The sequence below is a fragment of the Dendroctonus ponderosae genome, unplaced genomic scaffold (genome assembly GCF_020466585.1).
Source record: "Dendroctonus ponderosae isolate FM_Combo_2020 unplaced genomic scaffold, Dpon_F_20191213v2 Dpon_F_20191213_1, whole genome shotgun sequence".
Lineage (NCBI taxonomy): Eukaryota > Metazoa > Arthropoda > Insecta > Coleoptera > Curculionidae > Dendroctonus > Dendroctonus ponderosae.
In genome coordinates, this window is record NW_026017110.1 from 16,869,938 (window position 1) to 16,882,225 (window position 12,288).

At 33.9% G+C, this 12,288-nt stretch overlaps 3 protein-coding genes across 3 annotated transcripts in view; 1 reads left to right on the forward strand and 2 right to left on the reverse strand.

Moving 5' to 3' along the window:
• Positions 1-7,104, reverse strand: part of LOC125502494 — a 127,214-nt gene extending 120,110 nt beyond the window's left edge. The window contains exon 1 of the mRNA XM_048660716.1: positions 5,980-7,104. The gene's annotated coding sequence lies outside the window, so the exon portion shown is untranslated. The remainder of the gene's footprint in view (positions 1-5,979) is intronic.
• A 789-nt stretch (positions 7,105-7,893) lies between these two features.
• Positions 7,894-10,213, reverse strand: LOC109542480 (DDB1- and CUL4-associated factor 13). Its single transcript, XM_048660712.1, has 4 exons — positions 9,968-10,213; positions 9,192-9,906; positions 8,227-8,527; positions 7,894-8,172 (listed from the first exon to the last, which is right to left on the reverse strand). The coding sequence occupies exons 1-4, from the start codon at positions 10,035-10,037 to the stop codon at positions 7,921-7,923; spliced, it is 1,338 nt and encodes a 445-aa protein (XP_048516669.1). The 5' UTR covers positions 10,038-10,213; the 3' UTR covers positions 7,894-7,920.
• Positions 10,214-10,323: 110 nt separating this feature from the next.
• Positions 10,324-12,288, forward strand: part of LOC109542484 (U4/U6 small nuclear ribonucleoprotein Prp4) — a 3,192-nt gene continuing 1,227 nt past the window's right edge. Inside the window, exons 1-3 of the mRNA XM_019911729.2 lie at positions 10,324-10,928; positions 10,987-11,082; positions 11,139-11,320. Of these exons, the coding sequence (XP_019767288.2) occupies positions 10,444-10,928; positions 10,987-11,082; positions 11,139-11,320 (763 nt within the window). The 5' untranslated portion in view covers positions 10,324-10,443. The remainder of the gene's footprint in view (positions 10,929-10,986; positions 11,083-11,138; positions 11,321-12,288) is intronic.

Sequence of the window (12,288 nt, forward strand, 5' to 3'; positions counted from 1 at the left end):
CCGTTAAATGGGCAAAATTGGGCAGAATTCGATTGCCTATTCATTACCGTTTTCAAAATTTAGGTACCCGACTTGGTTCCTGAAATATCCTGAAAAGCCAAGAAATCTGCACTTTTTTAATTATCACTTATTACGTAAACTGCTTAACTTAGAAAAAAGTTACAACTGCCCTTAGTACAACTTTTTGCGTTGAATCCAATAAACTAGCACTCGTTATCAGTCAACTTGATTTACGAGATAAAAAATAAACTTATGGTTTTTTTAATGGTGATCGTACCTGGCTGTGGGCCTTTTAAAATCCTTATTTTTTTCTGACTTTAACGATATAATTGTTTGTATGTTTTTCTCCTTTTGTTGCCGTAAAACTTCAAAAGAAGATAAATCATGTGCAGTAGGCTATGGAAACAAGAACTATATTATCACACAAAGCACAAAACAATAATGAATCGTTTAAATTAGATGTTCAAATTGAGTTCCGTTTACGTCCAGGCATTTTTGGTATCTTCACATTCAACTCGTGAGTTGTGTGAAGGTGCACTATCATGTGGAAAATATGCCAATTTTCGATACGATGCTAACGGAAAACTATTCAACATGTCTTAAGTTCATTTGGCAAAAAGTGTAAAAATGTTTCCATATTTCAATTGTGATTATAAAAGAATGGATCAATAATTCTATCACTAAAAATGCCTCACCAGACATTCACAAAAAAACACGTTGATCTCGCCTATTTTCAATTAGATGATGATTTTCATTAGCCGAGTAAACATGATTGTGTCTGTTAACTATTTCATTTTTGTTTTGTGCTTTGTGTGATAATATAGTTATTGTTTCCATAGCCTGCTACACATTTTTTATCTTGTTTTGAAGTTTTACGGCAACAAAAGGCGAAAAACATACAAACAGTTCTATCGTTAAACTCGGAAAAAAATTATAATTTTAAAAGGCCCATAGCCAACTATCATTATCATTTAAAAAACATAAGTTTATTTTTTATCTCGTAAACCAAGTTGACTATGACAACGAGTGCTAGTTTATTGAATTCAACGCGAAAAGTTCTACCAAAGACAATTTTAACTTTTTTTCGAATTGCCTTTGCCTTTTCAGGATATTTCAGAAACCAAGTCGGCTACCTAAATTTCGAAAACGGTAATGAATAGGCAATCGAATTCTGCCCAATTTTAAACATTTAACGGATACTCTATCTTTACAAATGTAGAAGTTACCCATACAAAGATTCAGAAAATAGCCACTCTGTATGTGCTTAACGAAAATTAAATTAATTGCGTTTATTCTGGCAAGTGTATATGAAATGGCACTTGCTCGGATTGGCAAAAGGAAGGTAAATAACAAACAAAAAGTATAGGAACGCGAGTGAAGGTGAAGGAAATAGTGACAAACAGTTTCACGTAAAAAGCGGAATTTGAATGTTGCACGTTTAGGTGCAATGTTAGGCCAAAATCTCATGGTTTACGCCTTCTTTTTGCTCATTTCTCGGGAAGAAATTGAGCTTGAGCACTATGCAGCCTAAATACTGTTTTCGAGAAGTAAAGCACAGCTTGTGAAATGTTGACACAAAAGTCTAAATTTTAAGAAAAGAATTAGTTTTTAGCCTATTTGTTATTGCAAATCGCCCTTTTTGCCGCCAAACTTTAAAAAAAAATTTGACTACGTAAGAAAATACACTCAGTTTTAGAAAAAGTGGAGGTTCTGATTTTTTGAAATTCAAAGTCTTCCAACTTTTACATTAACTACTCAATTTTAAAATAATTTTATTCACTTTGCAGCTTAATAATTTGTCTATTTTTCCAAGGAGTAAGATTTGACGCTTCATTTTTCATTGCAAATAATGGCGAAAACATCAAGCCAAGTATTTTATCATTTTTCGAAACACCTTGTGCGTTACTATATTGCTTAAAACCAAAATGTAGTTAGTTCTTTTGAAACCGAAGTGTTTTGTAAATGTCAAATCATTATTCTATCTTGAAAGTTAAAGGAAACAAAATGAAAGGAAATTTACTAATTACCCTGTGTTTTTCACATTTTTTCCTCTTGAATGTGAGTTTGCTTGTTATTGTCTTGGGGCTGCAGAATTTATTTGATTACTATTTTTTGTTCATTTGCTTATCAAACACGCTATCCATCACGGATTCTACTTATTTTTTGCATGTATCATTTTATAATCAAATATTTCTTAACCATCTCCCAACTCTGAGCATATGTGTTCTGAAATACACTGTATATACATCTTTTTCTGATACAGTCTAAATGTATCATTCCGTTTTATATGTTGTGACCGTGATGATAATCAGTAATTAATTTTTCAATAGTGGGATTTTCGGTCAACGAATGGTGGCAAAATAAAACACTACTTTTTCCTGTGCCAACGTTTCGACTTTATTCAAGTCATCCTCAGCGCTCTAAAATGGAAAACAGAGAGCCTGGTGGAATTCCAACACTTAGTGTGTGCCATTGTTATACAATAAAATTTAAAAATTAAAAAAAAAACTTAAAACCCAACTTCACATCAGACTATCCAGATAAAATACTAAAAAATTACATTAAAATTAACATTGGTTTAAATAAGTCAATCATGGTCAGTCCCGTCTCACAAGAGTTTAAAATTACATAAAATAAAACGATCAGGCGGTCAAAACTATAAAACACACTAAAAGCAATAATCTCATGTCAATAAGATTTAAATTAAAAAATAATAAAAAGCAGTGAACAAACGACGAAACTAAGTTGGTAAGACTTTTTAGACTTTTTTACTTTTTTTTTTTGACCATGATTGACTTATTTGAACCAATGTTAATTTTAATGTAATTTTTTAGTATTTTAACTGAATAGTCTGATGGTCATGATTCAATTTTTAATCTGTTGTGTAGTTAAGTTTTAAGTTTTTTTTCTTTAATTTTTAAATTTTATTGTATAACAATGTCACACACTAGTGTAAGTCCTTGTGTCACTGTAAGTCTTGAAACTCCACCAGGCTCTAGGATAAAAACCCCTCTGATTTCCATTTTAGAGCCCTGAGGATGACTTGAATAAAGTCGAAACATCCGTTGACCGAAAATCCCACTATTGAAAAATTAATTACTGATTCTGTTTTATGTTTTTCTTGTTGATTTTGGCCTATGCGTTTTTATATCAGACTTATTAATTCATCGTTTGTTTCAAAATTATTTTTCTGCTTAAATTATAAATCGTCTGTTTTTCTCATTTTTTCATCTGAGATTTTCCAGACAAATATATTTCAATTCAACCTGGATAATTTTTGATTTTTTAATTTGGAAAAATTCGAGTTTTTTTTTAGCTTTCCAGTAGCAACTAACTGGACTAAGAAAAATTAATTGTTCCTTTATGAACAAATCGGAATTAAAAATGTTTTTATGGTAATTCGCCAGGAATATATTTTCATATTGTTTAATTTTTATACTGGATTTTAAGTCGAATACTTTATGTGCAGAATGAAGCAGAAAGAAAAAGCAAATTTAGCAGTAAAATTACGACTTAATTCACTTCGATAAGTAAGAATTTCATAATTCTTCGGATATGACATACATGTAATGCTACAACAAACTAGCAGATATAAAATATTTTTTTACACTTTGGAACCTTTCAGATTTGTAGATGCAAAAAACGTACAGTTCAGATGTAGATCTTTACAAGAAATTGAGAAAGAAAATGTTTTTATTTCTATTCTCTATAAAATGGTATTCATTGGCTTATCAACATATTTACTCCGCCAATCCGCCGCCGACATCCAAATTCCGCATTTAAATGCTGAACGAAACTGTGTTTGAAAGTTACAAAAATTTAACTACCAACGGAATACACGCAATTCAAGAATAAGTAGAAATTCTGACTTTTTCAGAATCATATAAATGTAAAGTATTCTAACTTTTACACTAACTACCGGTTTTTAATTTATTTTTTGCATTTTGTTGCTGAATTCTTTTTCCATGACTTCTTTTTTCGTGGCAAATACTAGCGAAAACAAATTTTATATTTTGACTACTTTTTTATCTGTAAAATGTAGATAGTTGTTTTGGATATGAGGTTATTTGTAAAAATTGTTAAATCCTTGTTTCATCTTAAAATTTTACAAAATTACAACAAATTTACTAATTACCGTCTAACTGCTGAGTATAAATCCTGTATTTATGTTGAGTTTTTGCTTGTATCAAAGTTATTTTCGGTCGACAGTTTTAGAAATGAAAGTTAAACATAAAAATCGCCTGCAACGGGATTTTCCGAACAAAAATTCAAACTAGATATCCTTTCCTTAATTTTCGTTCTCAATTAGTTGATTTGCAAGAAAAAAATTACTTAACTATTACAGAAATAATAAATATACTTCGACTCATTCAATTTCTTGAAAACTCACGCAGCAACTAAGTGCGCTGGTACGTTTAAAAAATTACTTCATTTTTTTTCAAAAAAATATAAACTAAAAATGCAATGATAACTCGCCAACACATTTCCATATTCCTCGCTTTTTCAAAAAGTTGCATAGATAAATTTGGCCTCAATTCCTTCCTCCAACTAATTTCTTATATTAGAGACATATAAATATAATATTGAGCTCATTGTAACTTCCAGCTACAAAATGTGCATGAGTTAAAACCCCGAATTTAAACTTCTAACTATAAATTAAGTCCCAATTTAAAACATTATTTTTTTCACGCCCATTTCAAGAACGTTTCGTCGGATTTGTAATTGAATTTTTGAAGAATACTTTTTCAAAGTTACGAAATTTTGCGAATTATATCTGTTTATATCTACAAATGGAGAATGTATATAATGCACATACCAAATGTATACTATAATAGCATGAGCTACCAGCCAATTCAAAGTTTTAAGGTGTTAAGTAGATTACTTGCGCCCTGTACATATCGAAGTGTATTGTATGTAAAATTATTATAGTCTTTTCCTTCCTGGGCCTCAGTCAGTGTGAAGTAAAAATTTTGAATATCGTTTATTTCATTAGGTTTCGGCGAGACAACAGTGCCATCATCATATTTAAAATTTACACAAACTACAAACACCAATTCACAATTAAAACATGTTGTATAAAAACTATAATTTATAAAGCGTTAAAACATTCATCAGTTATTGAGGGAAAAATTCTTTTGGGAGAGCAAAACATTTTAAAAACTTACCTCATAATTGGTAAATAGTAACGTTCTTTTAGGTCGTTGTCTTCTTGAAACCGTAAATTTGTTTGATTTATTTTCTACATTTGCGAGAATGATGATATATATAGTTTATATATATTGGGATAAGCAGAAATAGCTTTAATTTTTCACTAGTGTACTGGGTGTTCTATATCATTTTTTTTTGGCTTTATTATTATTTATTTTCCTTCAAGAACTGATGAATGTTTTAACGCTTTATAAATTGTAGTTTTTATACAACATGTTTTAATTGTGAATTGGTGTTTATAGTTTATGTAAATTTTAAGTCTGATGATGGCGCTGTTGTCTGGCCGAAACGTAATGAAATTACTTACTTACGAAATTATTATGAAAATTTTTACTTCACACTTTGAGTGAGACCCAGAAAAAATAAGAATATAATAACAAGTACACGCAGTCAGGAAAATAAATCAGAATTGTATGTAAAAGTGAAGAAAACCCTGCTCATCTAAGGAAATTATTGGATCTGAGCTCTCTTTAAGAAAAATCAAATAAAAGTCTGAGTAAGACAATTAAGTGCCGGATTGTTCCGAATAAAATTGTCAATTTCTATTTGCTATTCGCTCCACGATTCGACAAATTTAACTGAAATTCATTAACAACACTTTCAATCAGCGTCATTGACAACCAAAGCTAATTTGCAACAAAACGCAATAAAATTCGTCCAAGACGTTCTGCTTTAAATTTCACTTTCACCCTAAAAACAAAAACCACTTTCTAAAAACGGAAACCTTCATTTTTTTCCGTGCCCATAGAAAATAAAACAAAGAACACTTACATAATTCGGTTAGAAATGTGAATCCCACAACACACTTGACACGACCACTAACTTTGAGGCAAATTTCAGAGATGCGAATTTCGCGTAGATTGTGGGAAAACGGAAACCGGATCCAGGATGGAAAACAGTGCAAAGGGCATCATCCGACTGACAATTCGCGGAGCGATTTCAAGATGCGAAAGATTTTCCAGGGGTGGGGAAAATCTGATGGTGCGGTTGCCGTTTTCCCATCGGCTTCAATGAAAGAACCGATCATTTCTTTCTGGGTGAGTGAAATTCGCCGTGTCGGTAAAGCATGAAACAAAAGCCAATGGAAAATATTGGCCACAATGACGAGTGCTTGCTGGTAGCCGAACAATCAACACGGAATAAAGGTCTTTGATTTTTTTTTAACCTACCCGAAAATGCAAAATTGGATAGAAAAGGTGTTCATCGAAATTAATTTGAATTGATTGTGATGATTAAAGTTGTAGTAAGAAAATCTATTCAAATATGGCTAAATTGTAAACTGTATTACTACAACTTTCACACCCTGTAGGTTTGAAACTATACGATTTCAAGAAATGCCTTGACTTATCAGACACCTGTATAAAATTTAGGTGCGTTTCTAGACGGTTTGGCAGACAGTGTTTTTGATACGCCCATACAAGACGCTTTTTAATACGCTTACACTTGGATTTACGTAAATCATAATGTATATACAGTGTGTTCATTATTGCGTTGCCTTGGTTAGAAGAGAAAGCAACTTTTTGCATAGTAATTCAGTTGCGCAAGTTGCTATTAAAAAATTTCAAATTTTCTGTTATTGTAAAGACTTGTAAGACTTGTAGAAGAATTTTCCTAAAATTGAATGAAGAAGAATTGACAAAGTGCAAATAGTAAAGACATACGAACAGAATACAAGAAACGGGTAAATAAAGAGATGAACGGACGGTTGACGATGTCCAAGCGGTATTTGACAAAATACAAATTTTATTTTGTATTAAGTAATGTAAAGTGATTTTTTGGCTGGTCTTATGGTAATAAAACCGTGCTTCAATTAAAATGTTAAATATCTAAAAGCAAATACTTAAAAAGATAATATTCGCATTAATATTTCGTCGAGTAAAAATGATAAACCTAGCAACTTTTATTTTCTCAGCCCAAATTTTATTTCAAACATTTATTGTTATTTACAAAATGGTTTTTAAGAAAAACATTCAAATTCTATCATCTAATTCAATTAAATTAATATAGATGTTCGTCGCTTTTTCAATTTTGTGACCAATCATTTAATAACGTTGGTTCAAACGATCTTTTGCAACACGCTGTATATTTTCACATGAGAACAAAGTAATAGAAAACGGATTATTCTGGTATATTCACTAACAGTTTCCATAATAATAAACAAACTTCTCAAAAGATTTTGTTCCTGAGTCGCATAAGGTGTATCGTTTTCAGTAATTAAAAATTGGTTTAGTACAATTCTCTGGAAGTTGAAAACAGTTGACTCGGACTAGCAGTGAAAAGTATTTTTTCAATTCCACACTGTTGTTATTAGCTCGTTTCCTTCCGGGAAATATTTGATGGAATATGTTCTATGAAAATAATTTTTCACAAAACATTATGAATATCTTCTATTGCTTGTTTGACGACAAAACGCATATATTAGTTTAATGTCGCTAGTGTTAAAAAAAAAAAAATTATAAAACATCGTAAAGAAAATTATCATTAAATATGATTGCTGATCGAGATTTGCTAAAACTAGAAGTTTTTGATTTGATTGTTTTAAAAATGTAAACAAATTGGATTTCTATAAAGATGTCTCATTCGTAAAGAAATTGATAAATTTTGTAACAACGTTACAACTACGGACGTGGGCAATAATATGTATCCATATTAGAATGAAGAAGAAGATCAATAAAACCCATTTGCTTCTATGCCAAAAATACCACTTTAAAATCACTGGACTTCTTTAATAATATGTTTTTGTCTTTCCGGAACGTGTGGTACCGTTCCCTTTCGTGAATGAGCCCTCTTATTGGCTTCTTTACGCTTCTCCTTCTCTTTGATGGTCCTCAATTCCCTCTGGGCATTGTATACATGTTTAGGCACATGACGATGTCTTTTGATTCGCTTGATTTCAGGATGGCTGGCAAACTTGCATTTCAATGCTTCAGCATATTGTAACGCATTTCGTTCTTTGGGCCTCAACTAGAAATTTTTAATTGTAATTAATAGTAATTTAGTTGGAGAATTGCTACATACCGGTCCCAATTTTTCAGACGCTCTAGCTTTCCAAATCCTAATGTTCATCTCATCCGATCCGCTAATAATAAATTTATTATCTAGCGACCAATGAACGCAAGTCAGTCGTTGCATTCTTTTTGTATGATAAACATCCCGAGAGTGACCATGGTCGCATTCGAATATTCTTATAGTTTTATCATAGCTGCCAGCCACAAATTCCTTTCCAGTTGGGGCATATTCTACAGAGGTGACTGCTGCCACATGATCCATATGAACGTTAACTGGCTTGTTTAAATTTCGTGTATCGAACGTGTATAGACTGAAAATAACAAAAAATGCAGCATTAATAAATGAACAAAAAATTGAAAAAGAAACGGGGCATCTGGAAACGACACGCGGGTTTTATATGAAAAGTTATACAATTGTCTTATGACTATTTTAACAAGTGCAATCTGAGTCTCGGTTTGTTGCAGAGAGACACACATGTGGAAAGCACAATATTTTCGTGAGCCGAAATATAAGTGATTTTTGTGCCAAAAAGAGAAAAAATATTGCTATTCTTATAAATTTCAATTGATTGATTGATTCAATAGTTGATTATTTGATAATCTTTCCACACATGGGAGTCATGTGTGAATCAATCGTTTTCAATCATTTATTCTCGCAAACCATTTTGGACAAAAATGTGCCAGATAGACCGGTGTAAATGATACACTTTCATTTACTAGCACTCAAAAGCGCACCAAAATCACTCCATTAGCTGACTGTTGGCAAAGATTTCCAAAACTGAGATCCAGTTATTTTTAAGGTCACAATTGAGCTTCTAATTTTCAGTACATTACTGCTCGAAACCCGCGCAAACAAGTTGCACTCTGCCGCAGAAATGGATTAGTATATTTAGCTTTTAGACGCTTTCACTGACAATATGCAGATATTGATGAGTAAAGAAACTATCTACAAAATTTAGTAAAATAGATGCTTACTTATAGTCTTCGTTGGCGCATGTGAAGGTAAAAGCTTCCATTGGATTCCATGCCATTTTGTTCGGCCTTAGTTTCATTACAACTTTTCTCAAGGGACCATTGTCTCTTGTATCATATAAAATGATGCTCCTATCGCTTGCACATGCAGCAAAAATGTTTGCTTCGACCATATTGAAGGCGATGTCATGAAGACTATCGACGCCCCATTGGTAAGTCCTCAATGGTTCATTTCTGCTCTCCTCCCAAAGTTGCACCACTTCTCCCGCAGTTGCAAAAATCGCCTTTTGCCTGTGGTGACTGATTGCCGTAATAACAGTTTTGCTTAGTACTGTGTTCACTGGTTCCTCGTCCTCTCCAAGCTGAGGCTCCGCAGCATTCCACGTTTTCACAGTTTTATCATCACCCACAGTAATAAACTTTAGCCCTTTCGGAGTGTAGGTTATGCCTCTAACAATGCCATTATGTGCAACGAATTGTCTCAGGCAGACTCTTCGAGGAATGTCCCAAATTCTCACTTCTCCATCAAAGGCTCCACTAACAATGGTGGAGAGCTGTTTGGGATGTTTGGCTATACACGAGACACTGTCACGATGACCATCTAAATTCCCCAGAAAAGGCTTTGCAAATACCCTTTCTAATTTCACGGCATTTAAGGCTCTAGTGTATTCTCTGGCTGTTTCGAAAGGGTGCAGATCGGGATCATAATTACGAAAAACTACGGAATAAATCGGATTTTAAGTAGTACTGGGGGCACATTTTGTAACGTCGAATTTTACCTTTGTGAATTTGCTGTTTGGTTTCCCGTAGGAAAACATCTGTGGATCGACTAATTACTTTCACTTTCATTTTTGTCAGCTAATTAAACAAGAGACAAGTATGTATAAATGTATGTACTTGTCTCTGATCAAACGATTTAAAAGTCAGCTTCAAAAATAATGCTCAGCTCAATCCTTAACCTCAACACTGTGCTCAACACACACCTCAACATCTTCGTCTAGCCCACAGATCAGAGAGGTTATCTATTATATGTGGTCCAGAGCGTGCCACGCAGGTTAGTAAACATTTTCTGAATCTGTAAAGAAACCCCTGCAAAACACGCACAGAATCTACGTTGGCGACACTGCTAACTGCTAAGGCCTAAATTAACCTTAAATTTTTTACTGCAGTCAGCTTCAAGGTTAGATTTGTATTTGCAAACAAACAAAACACATTCCTTTATCGAATAGGCTTCAAATAGTACCTTTAAATAACCATGTCTGATGACGAAGTAAGCTACGCGAAAAAAATCAAAACAATCCACTACGGATCGCTGGAAGATGCCGAAAGAGCCCGCTTGGAAAATACCCACGATGATGGTAAAAGTGATACCTCTGATTCGGACTCAGGAGTGCCTCCGCCCCAGCATGAAGGTAACAATGAGTATATGGAACTTGAGGAAGCAATGTCCAGAGACAAACAAGCACTGCTTGAGGAATTTGAGAGACGCAAGAAGGCGCGTTCTATTAATGTGTCCACTGATGATGGCGAAGTGAAACGTAATCTCCGACAATTGGGAGAACCCATTTGCCTGTTTGGAGAAGGCCCGGCGGAGCGGCGTAGTCGTTTGAGGGACATTCTGAGTAGATTAGGCGAGGATTCTGTTATAAGGAGAGAAGCCGAGGAAGAAAGAAAGCTGTATGAGAAAGACCAAGAGCAGACCTGGTACCATGAAGGTCCGGAGTCGTTGAGAATCGCTAGGTAAATATCTAGAATTTAACCAAAAAGTATCTGCTTTACATTATTATTTTATGCTTAGACTATGGCTAGCTGACTATTCGTTACCCAGAGCCAAGGCCAGACTTGCAGAAGCAAGGAGTTTAATGGAATTGCCAGCCACCACTAAGACAGCCAAGTAAGTGAGCTAAATAGGTTTTAAGCCAACTAATCCAAAAGCTAATGTTTCCGAAGGTTCCAAGAATTGCAAAAGAAACTCCAGCAAATGGCAATTCACTCCTCCCAAATTGGAGACAATCGCCCTATTTCTTATTGTACATTTTCTCCCAACTCAAAACTGTTGGCTACTGCATCTTGGAGTGGTTTGTGCAAGGTTTGGTCAGTACCCGACTGTGAGCTGAAGCAGACTCTCAAAGGTGAGAAAAACATTTAAATTGTATAAGTTTGATTATTCGCGTTAAGTGGGGCTTTAACTGTGGGAAATCTAGTCAATCTGAAAGTGAGTAGTTAGAAATTTTTTATTGGTTTTAGCGCATTGTTATTAAAGGCTCTTAAGCAATGTATAAACTGCATGTAGCCGAGGGCGGATCCAGCTTTAAAGTCGGGGGAGGGTTATGTAGAAAAATACAGTCTTCTGTTATCTATAAAATTAGAAAAATGATAGTCGTTATGCGCAAGGGTGGCGCAAGATTATTGCAAAATTTCATGTTTTCCGTCCCGTTTTGCATATTTCTCGGAAGCAAAATGAGCAAGAACGCTCGTTTTTACATCATTCCAGAGATAACTAAATGGCATTTATTCGAAATTTCTCAAGAACCATTCGAACCACAGAATTCGTTTTGGCATCGTTGGATAGAGAATTGAAAACTCAATTCAGTCGTAATAACGTGAGTGGGGAAATTCGAATAGTTTCAGCCCAGAAAGCAAAATTTGAATATCAGACATTTAGGTGCAAGATTATGCCAAAATTCCATGTTTCCCGTCCCGTTTTTGCTCATATCTCGGAGGAAAAATGAGCAAGAACGCTCATTTGTACATCATTCTAGAGAGAAGTAAATGGCCTTTTTAGAAAGTAAACTATTGATAAGGAAATGCTGGCAGTTTTATCAAAAAATGCTTGAATTCAGGAAGTTTTAGATTTGCGTGGTTTTTTTTTGAGTTGCAAAATCCGCTTGAACATGACGCTGCTTTATTCAAAGTTTCTCAAGAACCATTCGAGCCACAGAATTCGTTTTGGCATCGTTGGATAGAGAATTGAAAACTCGATTCAGTCGTAACAACGTGAGTGGGGAAATTCGAATAGTTTTGACCCAGAAAGCGAAATTTGAATATCAGACACTTAGGTGCAAGATTATGCCAAAATTCCATGTTTTCCGTCCCGTTT

Excerpts from the sequence above, each read along its gene's own strand:
- LOC109542480 (XM_048660712.1), bottom strand. The coding sequence starts at position 10,037 with ATGAAAGTGAAAGTAATTAGTCGATCCACAGATGTTTTCCTACGGGAA. Across the intron at positions 8,528-9,191 it reads TGCGCCAACGAAGACTATAA|TCTATACACGTTCGATACAC; the intron begins GTAAGCATCTAT and ends TGTTATTTTCAG. Across the intron at positions 8,173-8,226 it reads CGTCTGAAAAATTGGGACCG|TTGAGGCCCAAAGAACGAAA; the intron begins GTATGTAGCAAT and ends AAAAATTTCTAG.